This window comes from Nerophis lumbriciformis, linkage group LG29, assembly GCF_033978685.3.
Source record: "Nerophis lumbriciformis linkage group LG29, RoL_Nlum_v2.1, whole genome shotgun sequence".
Taxonomy (NCBI): Eukaryota; Metazoa; Chordata; class Actinopteri; order Syngnathiformes; family Syngnathidae; genus Nerophis; species Nerophis lumbriciformis.
Genome location: NC_084576.2, coordinates 26,237,007 through 26,262,500, shown reverse-complemented (window position 1 = coordinate 26,262,500; position 25,494 = coordinate 26,237,007). Strand labels below are relative to the sequence as shown.

Here is a 25,494-nt window from a genome sequence, read left to right as displayed (position 1 = left end):
TTCCCTGCTGTGAGAATTCACACAATCTGTGATGTTTGACGTTCCCAAGCGATAGAAGGCGTGTGCTTTGTGCGGCAGGAAGGTGCTAGAACGCCACGGGAGCGTTTTTTTTCTTCTCTCTCTCTCTCCCTGAATTGGACCGCTGGTGAAAAGAGCGAGCGAGTGACGATGGCAACGTTCTCACGCTGAAGAGGCTTGAAAGGTGCAAATGAAGAAAATAGAAAAAAAAAAAAAAAAAACTTAAAAGTGTGGACAGGAAGTAAGAAAGTAGTAGAAAATAAAAGCCTTGTCAACTTTTACTGCCGGTAAAGACCTGCACTGGTGAAAGGTCAAAGGTTACAATTCTAGCCTCTGGCAACCAAGCCAACAAGACTGCAGACAAACCTGACCCACAGCTAAAGGTCAGAGGTCATGACCTGGGTCTCGCATGTCACCTGATCACTTACGACCTACCCATATCGGTCCGGTATCGACCCATGGTAATAGTGTAATCCATCGTATCAGTGGAATCAATTCCACTCTTCATGTATCTACCTGGAATCATTGATTTCCAATCATCCGTGGTATCAATGATACGGTCTCTGATATCAATTTGAAATCAATTACAAAAAACCCAAAACCAGGGAAGTTGGCACGTTGTGCAAATGGTAAATAAAAACAGAATTTGCTCATCTTTTTCAACTTATATTCAATTGAATAGACTGCAAAGACGAGATATTTAATGTTCACACTGAGAAACTGCTGAAATAAGCAGGGGCGTCCGTGATAACGTTGCTTGGATGGCAACATATGTTGCTCCAAAACCTGTATGTACCTTTCAGCATTAATGGTGCCTTCACAGATGTGTAAGTTACCCATGCCTTGGGCACTAATACACCCCCATACCATCACAGATGCTGGCTTTTACACTTGGCGCCTAGAACAATCCGGAGGGTTCTTTTCCTCTTTGGTCCGGAGGACACGACGTCCACAGTCTCCAAACGTGGACTAGTCAGACCACGGAACACTTTTCCACTTTGCATCAGTCCATCTTAGATGAGCTCGGGGCCCAGCGAAGCCGGTGGCGTTTCCGGGTGTTGTTGATAAATGGCTTTCGCTTTGCATAGTAGAGTTTTAAACTTGCACTTACAGATGTAGCGACCAACTGTAGTTACTGACAGTGGTTTACTGAAGTGTTCCTGAGCCCATGTGGTGATATCCTTTACACACTGATGTCGCTTTTTGATGCAGTACCGCCTGAGGGATGGAAGGTTCGTAATATCATCGCTTACGTGCAGTGATTTCTCCAGATTCTAGGATGATATTACGGACCTTAGATGGTGAAATCCCTAAATTCCTTGCAATAGCTGGTTGAGAAATGTTCTTAAACTGTTCAACAATTTGCTCACGCATTTGTTGACAAAGTGGTGACTCTCGCCACGTCCTTGTTTGTGAACGACTGAGCATTTCATGGAAGCTGCTTTTATACCCAATCATGGCACCCACCTGTTCCCAATTAGCCTGTTCACCTGTGGGATGTTCCAAATAAGCATTTGACGAGCATTCCTCAACTTTGTCAGTCTTTTTTGCCACTTGTGCCAGCTTTTTTTGCAACATGTTGCAGGCATCAAATTCCAAATGAGCTAATATTTGCAAAAAATAAAGTTTTCTGGGCCCGAGCTCATCTAAGATGGACTGACGCAAAGTGGAGAAGAGTTGACGGGCCCACATTTCGAATTGTTTTTGGAAACTGTGGACGTTGTGGAAAGAGGAAAAGAACCATCCGGATTGTTCTAGGCGCAAAGTGTAAAAGCCAGCATGTGTGATGGTATGGGGGTGTATTAGTGCCCAAGACATGGGTAACTTACACATCTGTGAAGGCACCATTAATGCTGAAAGGTACATACAGGTTTTGGAGCCACATATGTTGCCATCATGGACGCCCCTGCTTATTTCAGCAAGACAATGCCAAGCCACGTGTTACAACAGCGTGGCTTCATAGTAAAAGAGTGCGGCTACTAGACTGGCCCGCCTACAGTCCAGACCTGTCTCCCATTGAAAATGTGTGGCGCATTATGAAGCCTAAACGGAGACTGTTGAACAACTTAAGCTGTACATCAAGCAAGAATGGGAAAGAATTCCACCTGAAAAGCTTCAAAAATGTGTCTCCTCAGTTCCCAAATGTTTACTGAGTGTTGTTAAAAGGAAAGGCCATGTAACACAGTGGTAAAAATGCCCCTGTGCCAACTAAACTAATGATTATTTGCAAAAAAAAGAAGTTTCTCAGTGTGTCTTTACAGTCTATTCAATTGAATATAAGTTGAAAAGGATTTACAAATCATTGTTTTTATTTACCATTTACACAACGTGACAACTTCACTGGTTTTTGGTTTGGTGTCAATCAATCATAGTCCCTGGAATCAACGGTATCATCATCTATGGTATCAATGGTCTACCAATCATGATATCGATGCATTCCAGACTTTAAATGCAATCCAAGTTGTCCCGATACTTTCCCCCCGACCGACTGTGATCGTTTGCAGCCGAGCAGCGGCAGATCCAGGCGGCGGACGAGCGCAGGAGGGAATTCCACGAGGAGAAGAGGAACGAGTTCGAGAGCTTCGCCGAAGAGGAGGACGACGGTGAGTCCGGCCCGGGTGTTGTGGTTTTCTTTTCCCCTTTCAAGTCTTGACGGGTTCTGCTGGTCTTCCAGAACAAAACGAGAGAACCCGAGAGAGCACGGAGCAGTGGAGGGAGTTCCACTACGACGGCATGGATCCCCCTTACGAGTACAACCGTCACACCAACTGACACGGCGTTCCGGAACATGCTATAATTAACCCTTTGTAGTTTGGCTGAAAGATGCAACCACACGCTTGAACAAGACTTGTTTTTTTTAATACACAACATTTGTGCATCGACATGCAACACATGCATCTGGAGACTTCACAGTTTCTGCCATATATATATATATATTTATATTTTGGTGCTTTGTGAGGGAAGACGACAACATTGAAGAAAAGAAAACATTCCAGACTGCAGTAAACTTTTCGGATTTGTATTTACAGCAAACTGAGGCTCAGTTGATTTATTTACTCACCATAAATAACAAAAAGTTAAGGTGAACTGCACTTTTTTGGGGGGGGAATTTTGCCAATCATTCGCAATCAAAAGTCCGCTTTCAATAGAGTACTGCCTGTAAAGCGCTTAAAAAAACATCCAAACACCTCCATCAAGGTTTTATGTACATTTGTAATGTAGTAACATTCATAATTACATGTACTATTTACCATATTTGGCTCATTTTAAGCATACGGCGTATAAATGTTCACTTTCTCCTTCGACGACATCACTAATTATTACCGGTACTCATGCAGACTTGAGAGTCAAAAAACATAATAAAACGTCACTTACTGTACAAGGTCTGCTGTCATTAGGATGCCGACTGCTAGGATGTTCATATAGTCCCGTTTTGATGAAGAATGACTCAAAAAAAGGGTTTATTCAAGTGTCTTTTCAGGTCTTTCTCGCCAATTCCGGGTTTAAATCGGATGCAGACTTGAGAGCCAAAAAACATAATAAAACATCACTTACTGTACAAGGTCTGCTGTCATTAGTATGCTCATATATTCCAGTTTAAATTAAGAATGACTCAAAAAAAGGGTGGAATCAAGCGTCTTTTCGGGTCTTTCTCGCCAATTCCGGGTTTAAATTGGATGCAGACTTGAGGTATAAAAAACATAACATCACTTACTGTACAAGGTCTGCTGTCATTAGGATGCCGACTGCTAGGATGTTCATATATTCCTGTTTCCGCGAAGAATGACTCAAAAAAAGGGTGGAATCAAGTGACTTTTCCGGTCTTTCTCACCAATTTCGGGTTTGAATTGGATGCAGACTTAAGAGCCAAAAAAACAAAACACTTACTGTGCAATGTCTGCTGTCATTAGGATGCCGACTGCTCGGATGTTCATATATTCCCGTTTCGATTAATTACTCAAAACGGGGGTGGAATCAAGTGTCTTTTCCTGTCTTTCTCGCCAATTCCGGGTGTAAAATGGATGCAGACTTGAGAGCCAAAAAACATAATAAAACATCACTTACTGTACAATGTCTGCTGTCATTAGGATGCCGACTGCTCGGATGTTCATATTTTCCCGTTTCGATGAATTACTCAAAACGGGGGTGGAATCAAGTGTCTTTTCCTGTCTTTCTCGCCAATTCCGGGTGTAAAATGGATGCAGACTTGAGAGCCAAAAAACATAATAAAACATCACTTACTGTACAAGGTCTGCTGTCATTAGGATGCCGACTGCTAGGATGTTCATATATTCCCGTTTCAATGAAGAATGACTCAAAAAAAGGGTTTATTCAAGTGTCTTTTCGGGTCTTTCTCGCCAATTCCGGGGTTAAATTGGATGCAGACTTGAGAGCCAAAAAACATAACATCACTTACTGTACAAGGTCTGCTGTCATTAGGATGCCGACTGCTAGGATGTTCATATATTTTCGTTTTGATAAAGAATGACTCAAAACGGGGGTGGAATGAAGTATCTTTTCGGGTATTTCTCGCCATTTCCGGGTTTAAATTGGAAAGCCAAAGTTGACCAACTTGTTGGATTTTGTCCTCACTATCACTGATTATTACTCATAAACACTTGAGAGCCAAAAAACATAATAAAACATCACTTACTATACAAGGTCTGCTGTTATTAGGATGCCGACTGCTCGGATGTTCATATATTTTCGTTTCGATGAAGAATGACTCAAAACGGGTGTGGAATCAAGTCTTTTTTCGGGTCTTTCTCACCAATTCCGGGTTTAAATTGGATGCCAGAGTTGACCAACTTGTTGGATTTTGTCCTCACTATCAGTGATTATTACTCATGCAGACTTGATGAGAGCCAAAAAACATAATAAAACATCACTTACTGTACAAGATCTGCTGTCAGTAGGATGCCGACTGCTAGGACGTTCATATATTCCCGTTTCGATGAAAAATGACTCAAAACGGGGGTGGAATAAGCGTCTTGTCGCGTCTTTCTCGCCATTTCCGGGTTTAAATTGGATGCCAAAGTTGACCAACTTGTTGGATTTTGTTCTCAACATCACTGGTTATTACTCATGAAGACTTGGGTCAAAAAACATAATAAAACATCACTTACTGTACAACGTCTGCTGTCATTAGGATACCAACTGCTAGGATGTTCATATATTCCCGTTTCGGGTCTTTCTCACCATTTCCGGGTTTAAATTGGATGCCAAAGTTGACCCAACTTGTTGGATTTTGTTCTCATCCTTCTATTATCCAGGTGAGATGCACTATTCATGATTGAGGCGAGAAAGCAGCTCACCAGCTGACGTCAATACAGCAGCACAAGCCAGTTAGCGCTCTGTGATCAGGACGCCGCTAAAAATAGTCGTGTCTCGCCGTTAGCGCTCGGAACAATATCACTAATACCCTATTTTTCGGACTATAAGTCGCAGTCGGGGGTTGGGGGGGCTTATACTCAGGAGCGACTTATGTGTGAAATGATTAACACATTAGCGTAAAATATCAAATAATATTATTGATCTCATTGACGTAAGAGACTAGACGTATAAGATTTCATGGGATTTAGCAATTAGGAGTGACAGATTGTTTGGTAAACGTATAGCATGTTCTATATGTTATAGTTATTTGAATGACTCTTACCATAATATGTTACGTTAACATACCAGTTGGTTATTTATGCCTCATATAACGTACACTTATTCAGCCTGTTGTTCACTGTTCTTTATTTATTTTAAATTGCCTTTCAAATGTCTATTCTTGGTGTTGGCTTTTATCAAATACATTTCCCCCCAAAAATGCGACTTATACTCCAGTGCGACTTATATATGTTTTTTTCCTTCTTTATTATGCATTTTCGGCAAGTGCGACGTATACTCCGGAGCGACTTATACTCCGAAAAATACGGTACTTGATATTGAGGTCTGTGTTATGTTGTCGGTTTTTGGACGGTTATTTTGAGGGCTTTATTGGCGGAATAGAGGGCCATCCCTTGACTCCATTGTAAGCGGACTTTTATTTACAAAAACATCTGTCTTGTGAACAAATGGGCAAAATAAAATAAAAAAAACATGTGCAGTTCCCCTTTAAACTCCACATGGCTGTCCTGACCCCCTCATTAGGGCTGCGTTCACACTCGCCAATTGTATTTCGTTTAAAAGTTTGTTCATATTGGTATTTTTTATTCATGTTTATTCAAATACAAGTAGGAAATGGTCATTATTTTAAAAAAAATCTGTTTTATTTAACGGTACCAGCTTGAATGTCATGAAATGCTGCTAAAATATACTTTTAGAACTTTAGGCTTCCCAACTGATATTTCTCACTTATTTCTCATTTTTGCATCTTGCTGCTGTCAATCAAACACTGATCAGTGTGTTTGATCGAGGCAAAATGAACAAATGTGAACGCACCCTGAACAAGGGCGAAGGGGGCGGGGCCGCTATGAACGCCAAAGCAAAACGACTGTACAATCAACTCATCGCGACACTTTAGCTTTTTGTTTGTTTTTTTTTGCTTTTGCAGACATTCAGAAACGTTTTTTACACGTCAAAGTTTTAAAGGGAAACACGTTATCCAGCAGGAGTTACAGCGAGAAGCGGCCGAGAGCAAGAATAATGGCTGATTTACAGAAAGAGAGCATCCCGTTGGCACGTCAGAGTAATACGCAGGTTGCTTTGCTTTCGAGCACATCCCTGAGAACTCGTCTGGTGGTCAAGGAGGACCTTCGAAGTTTGCGAAATCGGAAAAAGTAAAACGTGTATTCTCTCGGTTTCGCTCGACGCGGGTAGTGTTTTCCGTCGGGCCGAGTCGCGCTTCACTTTTACAGCAAAGCGCAACAGAAAAAATAGGCCTCGGGAGCGAAGAGGACGAGCAGGCGGACAATGACTCCCGCTATTTACACAAGGCATACATCGGAGCATCTGATTGGACGACGCCCACAGCAGCTTGGATGAAAAGTTCCCTTTTAAAAAACGCGGCGCTTCCCGCATCAGGAGTAACATTCAGTGTAGTCTCGCCGCCTCTTTTTTTCGTCCGCGTCTGAAGGACGGCGGCGGCGGCGGGGGCGCGCGAGGGGGCTCCACAAATCGCCTCCCCCGACGGGAGGCAGCGGGAAGGGGAAACTGGGCAACCACTTGCCTGCGTCTTCAAAGCTCCGTGGTCTCCCAGCTCACCTCCCGCGGCACCTGGCGTCATTTAGTCCCGGTGTGGATGACTGTGACGGTGGAGGGGCGCGGCATGGCCGGCTCCTCCAGGACGGAGGAGGCCGCGTCCGAGTCCTGATTGAAGGCCTTGACGGCGGAGGGCAGGGGGGCGATTGGAGGAACTGCAGGAGAATCAGCAGAAAGGGGGGGAAAGAGTGTCGGTTGTTTCTACAAAGCTTGTTTTTGCAATACAAAAAAATCAATTAATACACATTTAGACACATTTTTCCACTGTAGATATTAAATATGTGTACCGTATTTTCACTTAAAATCATTCCCCCCCCCCCCTCAAAACTCGCCTTATAACCCGGTGCGCCTAATGCAGGGGTCGGCAACCCGCGGCTCCGGAGCCGCATGCGGCTCTTTGATCACTCTGATGCGGCTCAGCAGCTTACTCGCTGAACCCCCCAATTTTCCCATGAGACTTCCGGATTTCAGTGCCTCTCGCAGAAAACTCCCGGGATTAATATTCACAGATTTTCACCCTTACGGCTATAATAAGGGCGTCCCATGATGGTACAACATTTGGCACCCTCTACAATCTGTATTAACAGTGTGCCAGCCCAACACTTATTATACATCATACGTCTTCAGCTTGCACACGTACGTGACAGCAAGGCATACTTGGTCAACAGCCACACAGGTTACACTGACGGTGGTCACATAAAACAACTTTAACACTCTTACTAATAATGCGCCACACTTTGAACCAAAACCAAACAAGAATGACAAACACATTTCGGGGGAACATCTGCACCTTAACACAACATAAACACAACAGAACAAACACCCAGAATCCCATGCAGCCCTGACTCTTCCGGGCTACATTATACACCCCTGCTACCACCAAACCCCGCCCCCACCCCCAACCCTGCTCCCTCTCTGTGCGTCGGTTGAGGTGGGCGGGGTTTGGTAGCGGTATCCCGGAAGAGTTAGGGCTGCATGGGATTCTGGGTATTTGTCCTGTTGTGTTTATGTTGTGTTACGGTGCAGATGTTCTCCTGAAATTTTTTGGTCATTCTTGTTTGGTGTGGGTTCAGTGTGGCGCATTATTAGTAAGAGTGTTAAAGTTTTTTATACCGCCACCGTCAGTGTAACCTGTGTGGTTGTTGACCAAGTATGCTTTGCGGTCACTTGCGTGTTAGAGCGGAAGCCCCATTCAACGTGTGGCCAATCAGGCGCGCTGGTTGTAGTGGGTGCTAAATGCTGTTCCATCACGGCACGCATGACGCTGACAAGCTCCATTCATATAAAGCCCACGTGCCGCACCAGCTTTCAAATTCCACATAAAGGTGTGGGCAGCGTGTCTGAGACCCCTGGTTATACATAGCACAAAGCAAAAAAAACAACTTTGTATGCATTGTTATTAAATTTAAAATTTCAAAAAAATTTTGCGGCTCCCATTGTTTTCTATAATTTAAGAAACTGGTCAAAATGGCTCTTTGACTGGGAAAGGTTGCCGCCCCTGGCCTAATGCATACTTGCCAACCCTCCCGGATTTTCCGGGAGACTCCCGAAATTCAGCGCCTCTCCCGAAAACCTCCCGGGACAAATTTTCTCCCGAAAATCTCCCGAAATTCAGGCGGACCTGGAGGCCACGCCCCCTCCAGCTCCATGCGGACCCTCCAATGTTGTTGTAATACATTGAGTTGGAGGCAATAAACAGGCGAGGGGATGAAGTACGTCTCTTTACTGTAGACTTCAGAACAGACTCACACACTTGACGTCAGGTGCGCAACACCACGTAAATCGTTGGCCAACCAAAAAGTAACCCCAGTACGCTATAGCCAACATTCACCAGGAGATGGCAACAGACAAACATAGATCACTCTATTACATTCCTCCCCTTTTAGAATTGTAGAAGTTACTCAAAATAAATAAACAACCCAACCAAAAAATGCAGCAGCTCAATTAAAAAACTGTACTTAAGCCACATTCTTTTTTTTCTTTTTTTTAGTACTGAACTCTTAACCCTCATTTGTAAACAATAACATGCTTATTATACAAACAGTATTTGTACACCTTTAACACAGATTTTTATACTGTCTTCAGAGATTCAGTTGTTTTGGTGGTACTCGAAACCTTTCTGGGTACCTGCGGATCACTGATGGGGTTTTTGTTGTGGGTGATCTGGGTTCTGATGATGGCAACTCAGCAGCCCTTGAATCTGGTTCAATGATGAGACTAGTTTGTGTCTGACTCACTGATGGTCCTGGTGATGGAACTGAAACAGCACTGTCCAGTTGTACTGATGGCACATTTTCTGCAACTAGTGGAGACTAGATAACTGGCAGTCTTTCCATGTTTTCTCGCCATGGTAACATGTGATCCACATGCACTGTGCGCTGTCTCTGTCCCTCTTGATAGATAGATTGATATATATATATATATATATATATATATATATATATATATATATATATATATATATATATATATATATATATATATATATATATATATATATAAGAAAATACTTCGCTTTCAGTGAATTCTAGCTATATATATATATATATATATATATATATATATATGTATTTTATTATATATATATACATATATATATATTTATATATATATATATATGTATTTTATTATATATATATACATATATATATATTTATATACAGTATATATATATAAGAAAATACTTCACTTTCAGTGAATTCTAGCTATATATATATATGTATTTTATTATACATATATATATACACATATATATATATATATATATATGTATTTTATTATACATATATATATATACACATATATATATATATATATATATATATATACATATATGAAATACTTGACTTGGTGAATTCTAGCTGTAAATATACTCCTCCCCTCTTAGCCACGCCCCCAACCACGCCCCGCCCCACCCCGACCACGCCCCCCACCCCCCACCTCCCGAAATCGGAGGTCTCAAGGTTGGCAAGTATGGCCTAATGTAAGGAATACGTTTGGTTGAGCTTACCCACCTCAGAGCAATTTTATTTGGTACACGTTGTAATGATAAGTGTGACCAGTAGATGGCAGTCAAACATAAGAGATAAGTGTAGGCTGCACCGTTTGATTTGATTGATTGAAACTTTTATTAGTAGATTACACAGTACAGTACATATTCCGTACAATTGACCACTAAATGGTAACACCCCAATACGTTTTTCAACTTGTTTAAAGGCCTACTGAAACCCACTACTACCGACCACGCAGTCTGATAGTTTATATATCAATGATGAAATCTTAACATTGCAACACATGCCAATACGGCCGGGTTAGTTTACTAAAGTGCAATTTTAAATTTTGCGCGAAATATCCTGCTGAAAACGTCTCGGTAGGTTGAGTAACTTGATTGTGGGACAGCGCCCTCTTCTTTTTTGAACCGACCTTTTCTGTGAACTGTTTACGACCCTCGTCCCTTGGAAACAGCTGTGGCCATGCGGTCAGGGAGGGTCCAAATAAAAGAAGGAGGCGTGCAATCTTTTGGCAGAGCGTGCTGAGACACTGCGCAAGGGCACGGCGTCCAGGCGTCTCTCCTCAAATTGAGTCAAATTGAATTCTGTCTCTGTTTAATTCTTTGCTTCTTGTCTTGTTTAATAGATGTCATCAGTGTTTGAACCTGACATTTAACTTCTTTTTACATTTGCGTGACACATCCGTGCGACTCTGTGACTCATCCGCACGTATACAGGACGTGCGGCGGCGAGCTCCCGCAAGGAAACGCGAAGAAGAAAAGGGTAGATTCTTGCTCCGATGTAAAGGAAACTGTCCCTGAAGTCGCTGTAGCGCGGACTGAAATTCACAATAAAAGTAGACGTGCCGCAGAGCCGTCGCCATGACGACCGAGCAACACGACAGCAGAAGAGGGGACTGCAAACATGAATAAGTGCCATTGTTCATATGCTCCATCAGGACTCTACTGTACTAAAACGCATTTAAACTGCAATCCACACCCAAAAGCAGTGAAGTTGTCACGTTGTGTAAATGGTAAATAAAAACAGAATACAATGATTTGCAAATCCTTTTCAACTTATATTCAATTGAATAGACTGCAAAGACAAGATATTTCATGTTCGAACTGCTAAACTTTGTTATTTTCTGCAAATATTCGCTCATTTGGAATTTGATGCCTGCGACATGTTTCAAAAAAGCTGGCACGAGTGGCAAAAAAGACTGAGAAAGTTGAGGGAATGCTCATCAAACACTTATTTGGAACATCCCACAGGTGAACAGGCTAATTGGGAACAGGTGGGTGCCATGATTAGGTATAAAAGCAGCTTCCATGAAATGCTCAATCATTCACAAACAAGGACGGGGCGAGGGTCACTACTTTGTCAACAAATGCCTGAGCAAATTGTTTAAGAACAACATTTCTCAACCAGCTATTGCAAGGAATTTAGGGATTTCACCATCTACGTTCTATAATATCATCAAAAGGTTCAGAGAATCTGGAGAAATCACTGCATGTAAGCGATGATATTACGGACCTTCCATCCCTCAGGCATCAAAAAGCGACATTAGTGTGTAAAGGATATCACCACATGGGCTTAGGAACACTTCAGAAAACCACTGTCAGTAACTACAGTTTGTCGCTACATCTGTAAGTACAAGTTAAAACTCTACTATGCAAAGCCAAAAAGCCATTTATCAACAACACCCAGAAACGCCACCGGCTTCGCTGGGCCTGAGCTCATCTAAGATGGACTGATACAAAGTGGAAAAGTGTTCTGTGGTCTGACGAGTCCACATTTCAAATTGTTTTTGGAAACTGTGGACATCGTGTCCTCCGGACCAAAGAGGGAAAGAACCATCCGGATTGTTATAAGCGCAAAGTTGAAAAGCCAGCATGTGTGATGGTATGGGGGTGTATTAGTGCCCAAGACATGGGTAACTTACACATCTGTGAAGGCACTATTAATGCTGAAAGGTACATACAGGTTTTGGAGCAACATATGTTGCCATCATGGACGCCCCTGCTTATTTCAGCAAGACAATGCCAAGCCACGTGTTACAACAGCGTGGCTTCATAGTAAAAGAGTGCGGGTACTAGACTGGCCTGCCTGTAGTCCAGACCTGTCTCCCATTGAAAATGTGTGGCGCATTATGAAGCCTAAAATAGCACAACGGAGACCCCCGGACTGTTGAACAACTTAAGCTGTACATCAAGCAAGAATGGGAAAGAATTCCACCTGAGAAGCTTAAAAAATGTGTCCCCTCAGTTCCCAAACGTTTACTGAGTGTTGTTAAAAGGAAAGGCCATGTAACACAGTGGTAAAAATGCCCCTTTTTTGCAATGTGTTGCTGCCATTAAATTCTAAGTTAATGATTATTTGCACAAAAAAAATAGTTTCTTAGTGTGAACATGAAATATCTTGTCTTTGCAGTCTATTCAATTAAGTTGAAAAGGATTTGCAAATCATTGTATTCTCTTTTTATTTACCATTTACACAACGTGACAACTTCACTGGTTTTGGGTTTTGCACACAATCAGTAGTAAAAAAAAACAGTGTTACTTTCACAGTGAGTGTGTGAGGGTGAACACTCACAGTTGTCGAGGCCGAGTGGCGCGCAGTCCACGGACTGACTTTTGGCCGGCGCTCGGCTGGCGGGGTTGGAGGCGGCCGAGGCGCCGCCGCCGTGGATACTGCTGTTGAAGCTGGTGCCCAGCTGCAGACGCCTCATGTGGCGGATGACAGCCGTGGCGTTGAAGGCTTGCTGGGTGACCCAGAAGAGAGAACGTGGTCATACTAAATGGTCATACTAGTCCTATTCAGCATGCTCAAATATTTGAGAGAGGAGCAACTTTTTAATTAAAAAAAAAAAGCCTTTTACCTAAAAATGGGTTAGTCATTGAAAAACAACCCGAAAATGGTTCAAAATTCAGAATACCCAGAAGTTTAGTAAAAATAATACCCTTATAACCCCCAAAATGGATCGCTCTTCATAAAAATAACTTAAATCTAACCCAACACCAGCAACTCAATAAAATGGGTTGACTTCTGTGAGTGTGGCAGAACAGCGCATACAGGACAGTTCAGCTTGTCGTTGTTGTTTGTTTGGGCTTGTTATAAGGTATTTAATACCCCCCTTGTTATTCTGTTTGATATTCAGTACTGCATAGCACATTATATTGTGTTCAAAGTGCACAAACTAACTAAAATATGGTCTTTTGTCGACGTTGGAACCCAATATTCATATTCACATGGTTACTAATGGAGAAATTTGCTGCACTTTACAAACTTTTCTGTTTACAAACCCTGATCAAGAACCGATGAAGACCGTAAATCGAGGTTCCACTGCATATTTAAAGACAAATCTTTGTGTTTAAGGCAGGGGTCGGCAACCCGCGGCTCCGGAGCCGCATGCGGCTCTTTGATCACTCTGATGCGGTTCAGTAGCTTACTTGCTGTACCCCCCAATTTTCCCACGAGACTTCCGGATTTCAGTGCCTCTCGCAGAAGATTCCCGGGATTAATATTCACCGATTTTCACCCTTACAGTTATAATAAGGGCGTGCCATGGGCTACATTATACACCCCTGCCGCCCCCACCCCAAGCCTGCTCCCTCACACATCAACACATACACATATACATATACATATACAAAGCAAAAAAAAAATTTTTTATGCAGTGTTATTTCATTTAAAATTTCAAAATTGTTGCGGCTCCCATTGTTTTCTATAATTTGTGAAACTGGTCAAAATGGCTCTTTGACTGGTAAAGGTTGCCGACCCCTGGTTTAAGGGGACAACCTGTGTTATTATTAGTTATTAGTATCAAAATGTCCGTCTTTTCTCATTGCTTTACGTCTTTTTGTGCTTTTTCTTTGAATTTCACAGTTTAACATGCCACACTCTGGACACCACTGACTTAGACAACAATGACTGCGTGTTGACTCCCTGTAGTTTTCAGTTAATAGTAAATCCATACTGCTGTACACAGACTACTCTAAAGTACGTCCAACTTTCCTTTCTATACTATTGTCCCGTGGGAAAATGAGGGGCGTACTCGCTTTTGTGAGGCCCTATATAATAGGGCTGCAAATCTTTGGGTGTCCCGCAAATCGATTCAATATCGATTCTTGGGGTCACGATTCGATTCAAAATAGATTTTTTTCGATTCAACGCGATTCTCGATTCAAAAAATATATTTTCCAGATTCAAAAGGATTCTCTATTCATTCAATATATAGCAGGATCTACCCCAGTCTGCTGACATGCAAGCAGAGTAGTAGATTTTTGTAAAAAGCTTTTATAATTGTAAAGGACAATGTTTTATCAACTGATTGCAATAATGTCCATTGGTTTTAACTACAAACCCCGTTTCCATGAGTTGCGAAATTGTGTTAGATGTAAATATAAACGGAATACAATGATTTGCAAATCATTTTCAACCCATATTCAGGTGAATGCACTACAAAGACAACATATTTGATGTTCAAACTCATAAACGTTATTTTTTTTTGCAAATAATAATTAACTTAGAATTTCATGGCTGCAACACGTGCCAAAGTAGTTGGGAAAGGGCATGTTCACCACTGTGTTACATGGCCTTTTCTTTTAACAACACTCAATAAACGATTGGGAACTGAGGAAACTAATTGTTGGAGCTTTGAAAGTGGAATTATTTCCCATTCTTGTTTTATGTAGAGCTTCAGTGGTTCAACAGTCCGGGGGTCTCCGTTGTGGTATTTTAGGCTTCATAATGCGCCACACATTTTCAATGGGAGACAGGTCTGGACTGCAGGCGGGCCAGGAAAGTGCCCGCACTCTTTTTTTACGAAGCCACGCTGTTGTAACACGTGCTGAATGTGGCTTGGCATTGTCTCGCTGAAATAAGCAGGGGCGTCCATGAAAAAGACGGCGCTTAGATGGCAGCATATGTTGCTCCAAAACCTGTATGTACCTTTCAGCATTAATGGTGCCTTCACAGATGTGTAAGTTACCCATGCCTTGGGCACTAATACACCCCCATACCATCACAGATGCTGGCTTTTCAACTTTGCGTCGATAACAGTCTGGATGGTTAACTTCCCCTTTGGTTTTGGAATTGGATTGCATTGTTATGGTATTGCTGTGTATTGTTTTGTTGGATTGATTAATAAAAAAATAAGATAAAAAATAAAATTAAAATAAAATTGAAAAAAAAAATAGATTTTTGAAAAATGAGAATCGATACTGAATCGTACAACGTGAGAATGGCGATTTAATTCGGACCGATTTTTCCCCACACACCTACCAAATATTATATACTATACAATATTAGGTGTGTAAGATACTTCTGGTGAAGCAGGTTCCCGAGCGTTGCTTACCCTCCATTTGCTTTTGGCAAAGTTCTTCCGCATCTGGCGACTGACGGATTCGTGGATGTTCTTGCAGAGGGCCGTGTCTCCCGCGATCCTGAAGGAGAGAGACGTGAGAAACGTACAAACAACTCTTCACACCACGTGGACAAAATATATTGCACTGTCAAAGTAAACAACATTGGTTGTTCATTCATTTCTGCCATGCCCTCCAATTACAACACTATTAGAAACCTAAAATGTTTATCTATTATTTATACACACTCGGGTTGTACCAGTACTAGTATAGTATCGCGCTACTAATGAATCAAAAACGGTACTATACTCTGTTTGAAAAGTACCGGTTCCCCATTTTTTTAATGGGCATGACATTGCTGGTTTACGAGCAAACAAGCATGTTCGGCAGCGCACACACACACGGAGCACTTACAAGCAGACACAGTGTGTAGACAGAAAAGGGAGAACGGACGCATTTTGGCCAAACAACTAACAATAAAGGTGAAGTTATAACACTGAAACGCCCTCAGGAAGAGATGCTTTAAGACATGGATCCCCAACCTTTTACCTATCAGGGAGCGGTTTAATTTATGCATTATTGTCACGGACAGACAGATAAAAACAGCAAAAAAAAGAGGACTAAAAATTAGCCTTTGGCTACCATCTGACACATTAATCATTTATTTGTCCATTAATGTTCCATGTACTATAACAAATAAAGTACGTTTTTTACAAGTATCATTATCACTGGAGGACGAGGAATAGCTAAACATGCTCCACTACACACCGCAGCGCACCGGCGTCATTCGCGGTGATCTAATTCACTAATCCTCGCCTCCATGGCGACAAATAAAGTAAGTTTCTTACAAGTAGTATTATCACTGGAGGACGAGGAATAGCTAAACATGCTCCACTACACACCGCAGCGCACCGGCGTCATTCGCGGTGATCTAAATCACTAATCCTGGTCTCTATGGCTACAAATAAAGTACTTTATTTACACGTATCATGATCACTGGAGGACGAGGAATAGCTTAACATGCTCCACTACACACCGCAGCGCACCGGCGTCATTCGCGGTGATCTAAATCACTAATCCTCGCCTCCATGGCGACAAATAAAGTAAGTTTCTTACAAGTAGTATTATCACTGGAGGACGAGGAATAGCTAAACATGCTCCACTACACACCGTAGCGCACCGGCGTCATGTGATGCAGATCACTAATTCTGGCCTCCATGGCGACAGATAAAGTAAGTTTCTTACAAGTAACATTATCACTGGAGGACGAGGAATAGCTAAACATGCTCCACTACACACCGTAGCGCGCCGGCGTCATTCGCGGTGATCTAAATCACTAATCCTGGCTTCCATGGCGACAAATAAAGTACTTTACTTACAAGTATTATTATCACTGGAGGACGAGGAATAGCTAAACACACTCCACTACACACCGTAAGCGCACTGGCGCCATTCGCGGTGATCTAAATCACTAATCCTTGCCTCCATGGCGACAAATAAAGTATGTTTCTTACAAGTATTATTATCACTGGAGGACGAGGAATAGCAAAACATGCTCCACTACACACCGTAAGCGCACTGGCGTCATTCGCGGTGATCTCAATCACTAATCCTCGCCTCCATGGCGACAAATAAAGTAAGTTTCTTATAAGTATTATTATCACTGGAGGACGAGGAATAGCTAAACATGCTCCACTACACACCGTAGCACACCGGCGTCATTCGTGGTGATCTAAATCACTAATCCTGGCCTCCATGGCGACGAATAAAGTAAGTTTCTTACAAGTAACATTATCACTGGAGGACGAGGAATAGCTAAACATGCTCCACTACACACCGTAGCGCGCCGGCGTCATTCGCGGTGATCTAAATCACTAAACCTGGCCTCCATGGCGACAAATACAGTACTTTACTTACAAGTATCATAATCCCTGGAGGACGAGGAATAGCTAAACATGCTCCACTACACACCGTAGCGCACCGGCGTCATTCGCAGTGATCTAAATCACTAATCCTCGCCTCCATGGCGACAAATAAAGTACGTTTCTTACAAGTATCGTTATCACTGGAGGACGAGGAATAGCTAAACATGCTCCACTTCACTCCTTAGCTTACCGACGTCACCGCGAATGACGCCGTTCCCGAATGTAAACAAATGCCATGGGCAGATCTACACCCGACATCCACTGTAATGATATCAAGTCGATACGACTATCGATATTTTTTAATCGTCGCATTTTTTTAAATTCATATTATGTTTATAAACATGAATATGACCAACGTATGATCCTGTAACGACTTGGTATCAGGTCGATACCTAAATGTGTGGTATCATCCAAAACTAATGTAAAGTATCCAAACAAGAGAAGAATAAGTGATTATTACATTTTAACAGAAGTGTAGATAGAACATGTTAAAAGAGAATATTAACAGTAAATGAACAAGTGGTTTAATACTAATTTTATACCACTTGTTCTTAATAATGTTGACAAAATAATAGAATGCTAAATGACACCTAGTGGTTAGAGTGTCCGCCCTGAGATGGGTAGGTCGTGAGTTCAAACCCCGGCCGAGTCATACCAAAGACTATAAAAATGGGACCCATTCCCTCCCTGCTTGGCACTCAGCATCAAGGGTTGGAATTAGGGGTTAAATCACCAAAAATCATTCCCGGGCGCGGCCACCGCCGCTGCTCACTGCTCCCCACCTCCGAGGGGGTGATCAAGGGTGATGGGTCAAATGCAGAGAATAATTTCGCCACACCTAGTGTGTGTGTGACAATCATTGGTACTTTAACTTTAACTTAACAATCCCTAGTCCATTAACAAGTAAGAAGTCAAGGGCGGTCAGGGCATGATTTGCCGCAAATATTGGTAATTTTTTTTTTGCCGCGGTTCAATTCCCGCCCTGCATGTATATCCAGCAACCCGAACACATTGCCCTATGCTGCTCTCTACCACTAGAGGGCATACTTATCTGGGACATTCTAAAGTTAAAGTTAAAGTAGCAATGATTGTCACACACACACTAGGTGTGGCGAAATTATTCTCTGTATTTGACCCATCACTCTTGATCACCCCCCTGGGATAAAGGGGAGCAGTGAGCAGCGGCGGTGGCCGCGCACGGGAATCCATTTTTGGTGATTTAACCCCCAATTCCAGACCCTTGATGCTGAGTGCCAAGCAGTGATGTTATTTTTCATCTGTTTACTTTTTGAGTATTTTCAGCCATTGGACAGCCTATAGAAGTTGTAGTTTGTCTTCTTACAAACATCTTAGAAGGTGCACCCGCCCCCACAAGGCACATGTCTGCATGAGAGTCTATATTAGCTATAATAGCCTACTATCAAAATGACTTTAAAAGTCTTATATAAGTGTTATAATGAAGGCAACACATGATGTGTCTATATTAGCCTACTATCAAAATTACTTTAAAAGTCTTATATAAGTGTTATAATGAAGGCAACACATGATGTAAGTGTCTATATTAGCTATAATAGCCTACTATCAAAATGACTATAAAAGTCTTATATAAGTGTTATAATGAAGGCAACACATGATGTAAGTGTCTTTATTAGCCTACTATCAAAAGTACTTTAAAAGTATTATATACGTGTTATAATGAAGGCAACACATGATGTAAGTGTCTATATTAGCTATAATAGCCTACTATCAAAATGACTTTAAACATCTTATATAAGTGTTATAATGAAGGCAACGCATGATGTAAGTGTCTTTATTAGCTATATTAGCCTACTATCAAAATGACTTTAAAAGTCTTATATAAGTGTTATAATGAAGGCAACACATGATGTGTCTATATTAGCCTACTATCAAAATTACTTTAAAAGTCTTATATAAGTGTTATAATGAAGGCAACACATGATGTAAGTGTCTATATTAGCTATAATAGCCTACTATCAAAATGACTATAAAAGTCTTATATAAGTGTTATAATGAAGGCAACACATGATGTAAGTGTCTATATTAGCTATAATAGCCTACTATCAAAATGACTTTAAACATCTTATATAAGTGTTATAATGAAGGCAACGCATGATGTAAGTGTCTTTATTAGCTATATTAGCCTACTATCAAAATGACTTTAAAAGTCTTATATAAGTGTTACAATGAAGGCAACACATGATGTGTCTTTATTAGCTATATTAGCCTACTATCAAAATGAATTTAAAGTCTTATATAAGTGTTATAATGAAGGCAACACATGATGTAAGTGTCTATATTAGCTATATTAGCCTACTATCAAAATGACTTTAAAAGCCTTATATAAGTGTTATAATGAAGGCAACACATGATGTAAGTGTCTATATTAGCTATAATAGCCTACTATCAAAATGACTATAAAAGTCTTATATAAGTGTTATAATGAAGGCAACACATGATGTAAGTGCCTTTATTAGCCTACTATCAAAATTACTTTAACAGTCTTATATAAGTGTTATAATGAAGGCAACACATGATGTAAGTGCCTTTATTAGCCTACTATCAAAATTACTTTAACAGTCTTATATAAGTGTTATAATGAAGGCAACACATGATGTAAGTGTCTATATTAGCTATAATAGCCTTCTATCGACATGACTTTAAAAGTCTTATATAAGTGTTATAATGAAGGCAACACATGATGTGTCTATATTAGCTATAATAGTCTACTATCAAAATGACTTAAAACATCTTATATAAGTGTTACAATGAAGGCAACGCATGATGTAAGTGCCTTTATTAGCTATATTAGCCTACTATCAAAATGACTTAAAACATCTTATATAAGTGTTACAATGAAGGCAACGCATGATGTACGTGTCTTTATTAGCTATATTAGCCTACTATCAAAATGACTTTAAAAGCCTTATATAAGTGTTACAATGAAGGCAACACATGATGTAAGTGTCTATATTAGCTATAATAGCCTACTATCAAACTGACTTTAAAAGTCTTATATAAGTGTTATAATGAAGGCAACACATCATGTAAGTGTCTATATTAGCTATAATAGCCTACTATCAAAATGACTTTAAACATCTTATATAAGTGTTACAATGAAGGCAACGCATGATGTAAGTGTCTTTATTAGCTATATTAGCCTACTATCAAAATGACTTTAAAGTCTTATATAAGTGTTACAATGAAGGCAACACATGATGTGTCTATATTAATTATAATAGCCTTCTATCGAAATGACTTTAAAAGTCTTATATAAGTGTTATAATGAAGGCAACACATGATGTAAGTGTCTATATTAGCTATATTAGCCTACTATCAAAATGACTTTAAAAGTCTTATATGAGTGTTATAATGAAGGCAACACATGATGTAAGTGTCTATATTAGCCTACTATCAAAAGTACTTTAAAAGTATTATATAAGTGTTATAATGAAGGCAACGCATGATGTAAGTGTCTTTATTAGCTATATTAGCCTACTATCAAAATGACTTTAAAAGTCTTATATAAGTGTTATAATGAAGGCAACACATGATGTAAGTGTCTTTATTAGCCTACTATCAAAATGACTTTAAAAGTCTTATACAAGTGTTACAATGAAGGCAACACATGATGTATCTTTATTAGCTATATTAGCCTACTATCAAAATGACTTTAAAGTCTTATATAAGTGTTACAATGAAGGCAACACATGATGTAAGTGTCTATATTAGCCTACTATCAAAATGACTATAAATGTCTTATATAAGTGTTATAATGAAGGCAACACATGATGTAAGTGTCTGTATTAGCCTACTATCAAAATAACTTTAAAAGCCTTATATAAGTGTTATAAAGAAGGCGACACATGTTGTAAGTGTCTATATTAGCCTACTATCAAAATGACTTTAAAAGCCTTATATAAGTGTTATAATGAAGGCGACACATGATGTAAGTGTCTATATTAGCCTACTATCAAAATGACTTTAAAAGTCTTATATAAGTGTTATATAAAAAAGAAATAAAAAAGATGTATTACTGGCCACGACATGTTTGCAACATTAAGTCAGCTTGTCCGCAATCATCAGCCAGCCCACGCCGTCCAGCTCTCGTTAGCTCGCCGCTCGGGCCCGGGGAAACCGGCCTAACGGTTCTTTAACCACATTCTTCCAAGGACAAAATCACCAGCCGCTAATTGGCAGCCGTTTAGTCAGCGGGACTTCTGAGGGAGGGCGAGCGAGTTGATGTGCGCTCGCAGCTGGCAGCCATGGCGACCAACAGAGGTGACACCACTCCCTTTATCAAAGACCTGCGTCCTTCCCGCTGGTGTTAAACCGCAAGAAGATATGAGTGTGTGTGTGTGTGTGTGTGTGTGTGTGTGTGTGTGTGTGTGTGTGTGTGTGTGTGTGTGTGTGTGTGTGTGTGTGTGTGTGTGTGTGTGTGTGTGTGTGTGTGTGTGCGTGGGTGTCAGTTCCTCACCAGGGGTGCTCCAGAGCCTGGTTGCATGTAAACCTCTTTTCTGGATCTTTCTCCATGAGACAGTTGATGAAGTCTTTGGCTGAGGAAGAAAATCAGGAGGTGAATTTTTTTTAAATGTATTCTCGCTTCCTTTTTTGTGACGACATTGTACAAACCCCAAAACTAGTGAAGTTGTCACGTTGTGTAAATGGTAAATAAAAACAATGATTTGCAAATCCTTTTCAACTTATATTCAATTGAATAGACTGCAAAGACAAGATATTTCATGTTCACACTGCTAAACTTTGTTATTTTTTGCAAATATTAGCTCATTTGGAGTTTCAAAAAAGTTGGCACAAGTGGCAAAGAAGACTGAGAAAGTTGAGGGAACGCTCATTTGGAACATCCCACAGGTGAACAGGTTAATTGGGAACAGGTGGGTGCCATGATTGGGTATAAAAGCAGCATCCGTGAAATACTCAGTCGTTCACAAACAAGGACGGGGCGAGGGTCACCACTTTGTCAACAAATGCGTGAGCAAATTGTTTAAGAACAACATTTCTCAACCAGCAATTGCAAGGAATTTAGGGATTTCACCATCTACGGTCCGTAATATCGTCAAAAGGTTCGGAGAATCTGGAGAAATCACTGCATGTAAGCGGCAATGCCTGTGATCTTCGATCCCTGCATCAAAAAGTGACATCGGTGTGTAAAGGGTATCACCACATGGGCTCAGGAGCACTTCAGAAAACCACTGTCAGTAACTACAGTTAGTCGCTACATCTGTAAGTGCAAGTTAAAACTCTGCTATGCAAAGCCAAAAAGCCATTTATCAACAACACCCAGAAACGCCGCCGGCTTGGCTGCACCCGAGCTCATCTAAGATGGACTGATGCAAAGTGGAAAAGTGTTCTGTGGTCTGACGAGTCCACATTTCAAATTGTTTTTGGAAACTGTGGATGTCATGTCCTCTGGAACAAAGAGGAAAAGAACCATCCGGATTGTTCTAGGCGTAAAGTGTAAAAGCCAGCATGTGTGATGGTATGGAGGTGTATTAGTGCCCAAGACATGGGTAACTTACACATCTGTGAAGGCACCATTAATGCTGAAAGGTACATACAGGTTTTGGAGCAACATATGTTGCCATCCAAGCAACGTTATCATGGACGCCCCTGCTTATTTCAGTGTGTTACAACAGCGTGGCTTCATAGTAAAAAAGTGCGGGTACTAGACTGGCCTGCCTGTAGTCCAGACCTGTCTCCCATTGAAAATGTGTGGCGCATTATGAAGCCTAAAATACCACAACGGAGACCCCCGGACTGTTGAACAACTTAAGCTGTACATCAAGCAAGAATGGGAAATAATTCAAAAATGTGTCTCCTCAGTTCCCAAACATTTACTGAGTGTTGTTAAAAGGAAAGGCCATGTAACACAGTGGTGAACATGCCCCTGTGACAACTTTTTTGCAATGAGTTATTGATTATTTGCAAAAAATCTAATTTTGAACATGAAATATCTTGTCTTTGCAGTCTATTCAATTGAATATAAGTTGAAAAGGATTTGCAAATCATTGTTTTTATTTACCATTTACAAAACGTGCCAACTTCACTGCTTTTGGGGTTTGTACATTCTGCAGTTGACTGAATAAACACACTCCTCACTAAACGTAATCATTTAAGGAATATGGTAATATTTGGTCTTCTCTCACCAGAATCGGAAATGTCGTCCCAGTAGGGCGCGTCAAACTCGTAATCGGCCTTGAGGATCTGCTCAAAGAGCTTGGAGTCGTTCTCGTCGTAGAAAGGAGGGTAGCCGCAGAGCCTGGCGAGATGGACGACACCACAAAAGTTGACATACACTTGTAAAGAACATCATGTCATGGCTGGCTTGAGTTTCCAATCATTTCTTATTTTTTTGTGATAGAGCGATTGGAGCACATACTTGTTGGTCACAAAAAAACATTCATGAAGTTTGCTTCTTTTATGAATTTATTATGGGTCTACTGAAAATGTGCTGGGTCAAAAGTATACATACAGCAATGTTAATATTTGGCAAGTTTCACTGCAATAAGGCACTTTTGGTAGCCATCCACAAGCTTCTGCTTGAATTTTTGACCACTCCTCTTGACAAAATTGGTGCAGTTCAGCTAAATTAGTTGGTTTTCTGACATTTCTTCAGCATTGTCCACACGTTTAAGTCAGGACTTTGGTAAGGCCATTCTAAAACCTTCATTCTAGCCTGATTTAGCCATTCCTTTACCACTTTTGACGTGTGTTTGGGGTCATTGTCCTGTTGGAACACCCAACTGATGATTTTAGCTTGTACTGAAGAATTTGGAGGTAATCCTCCTTTTTCATTGTCCCATTTACTCTCTGTAAAGCACCAATTCCATTGGCAGCAAAGCATAATACCACCACCACCATGCTTGACAGTAGCATACCTGCCAACTTTTGAAATCAGAAAAACCTAGTAGCCAGGGTCCAGGGGCCGCAGGCCCCGGTAGGTCCAGGACAAAGTCCTGGTGGGGGGTTCAGCTTCGCCCCCCCGACGCAAAATGATTATTAGCATTCAGACAGGTTAAAATGTTGCTAAAACCATCACTTTTCTATCAGTCACAGTGACTTTTCAAAACAAAAATATTACAGCAAAAATCATATGGGTTGATTGACATGTTTATTCTGTAAACTAACTTCAATAGTTTGAAATGATTTTGACAGTTAATGCCAGTTATCCTGTCAACCTTTCACAAGACTTCAATTTGTTAATTGAAAGTATAAACAGTATAAACACTTTTTACAGTAAACAAATGGTAAAACAGTACTAAACAATTCCATTTAAAAAAAAATTGGTGTCATTATTAACTTTTTGTCCAAGTTTGTATAATCTACTGCCTTGTTCAATTGTAAAAAATATTCTGTGCCTAAAATTCACATTTCTATCACAATTATCATACTGTAAACATGGTAAGCTAACTTCATTAAAATTAATAGTCCTGTCAATAGCATGGAATTACAATTCAAATGTAGTTTTTTTTAAGCCTTTCAAAAGAATTCAAAATATGAAAAATTAATGCAAATTAATTTAAGCCATCAGACACTTGAAAAGTGGCACATCACATCTCTAATGTAATCATTTTAACTTTTCAACAGAAATAGCACTGCAAAAATATTAAGGACATACTTCTGTATTTTGGTAGTTATGCTGTCAACATTTAACAAGATTTCTTCAACTTGGACTTGAAAGCATAAATAGCATAAACACTTTTAACAGTATAACAGTACTAAACAATTCCAATAGATAACATTGGTGTCATTACCTTTTTGTGGCTAAAATCCAAATTTTTACTTTTACACCGCTAATTCCTCCGTGTCCGATCGAAAAATCTTGTCTGCACAAGGTGCAATTCGCGTAGTTTTCACCCTTTTTGGAACGGATAATTATTCCCGCATAGGCTTTTGAATATTCTTCACGGAATGACTGCAGTTTTCTTTTCGGTTTAAGACTCGTTTGAGATTTTTCTCCGGCTGATTCCATGATCG

General features: G+C 40.6%; 2 protein-coding genes across 3 annotated transcripts in view; one reads left to right on the top strand and one right to left on the bottom strand.

The window, feature by feature from the left end:
- The window catches only part of ucmab (upper zone of growth plate and cartilage matrix associated b), a 7,507-nt gene extending 4,649 nt beyond the window's left edge, over positions 1-2,858 (top strand). Inside the window, exons 4-5 of the mRNA XM_061924616.1 lie at positions 2,523-2,621; positions 2,693-2,858. Of these exons, the coding sequence (XP_061780600.1) occupies positions 2,523-2,621; positions 2,693-2,790 (197 nt within the window). The 3' untranslated portion in view covers positions 2,791-2,858. The remainder of the gene's footprint in view (positions 1-2,522; positions 2,622-2,692) is intronic.
- A 3,156-nt stretch (positions 2,859-6,014) lies between these two features.
- Positions 6,015-25,494, bottom strand: part of camk1db (calcium/calmodulin-dependent protein kinase 1Db) — an 84,211-nt gene continuing 64,731 nt past the window's right edge. For both annotated transcript variants that reach the window (XM_061924622.1, XM_061924623.1), the window contains exons 7-11: positions 23,664-23,776; positions 21,977-22,055; positions 15,550-15,637; positions 12,786-12,954; positions 6,015-7,358 (exon numbers count right to left, since the gene is read on the bottom strand). In XM_061924622.1, coding sequence (XP_061780606.1) covers positions 7,225-7,358; positions 12,786-12,954; positions 15,550-15,637; positions 21,977-22,055; positions 23,664-23,776 — 583 coding nt within the window. In that variant the 3' untranslated portion in view covers positions 6,015-7,224. The remainder of the gene's footprint in view (positions 7,359-12,785; positions 12,955-15,549; positions 15,638-21,976; positions 22,056-23,663; positions 23,777-25,494) is intronic.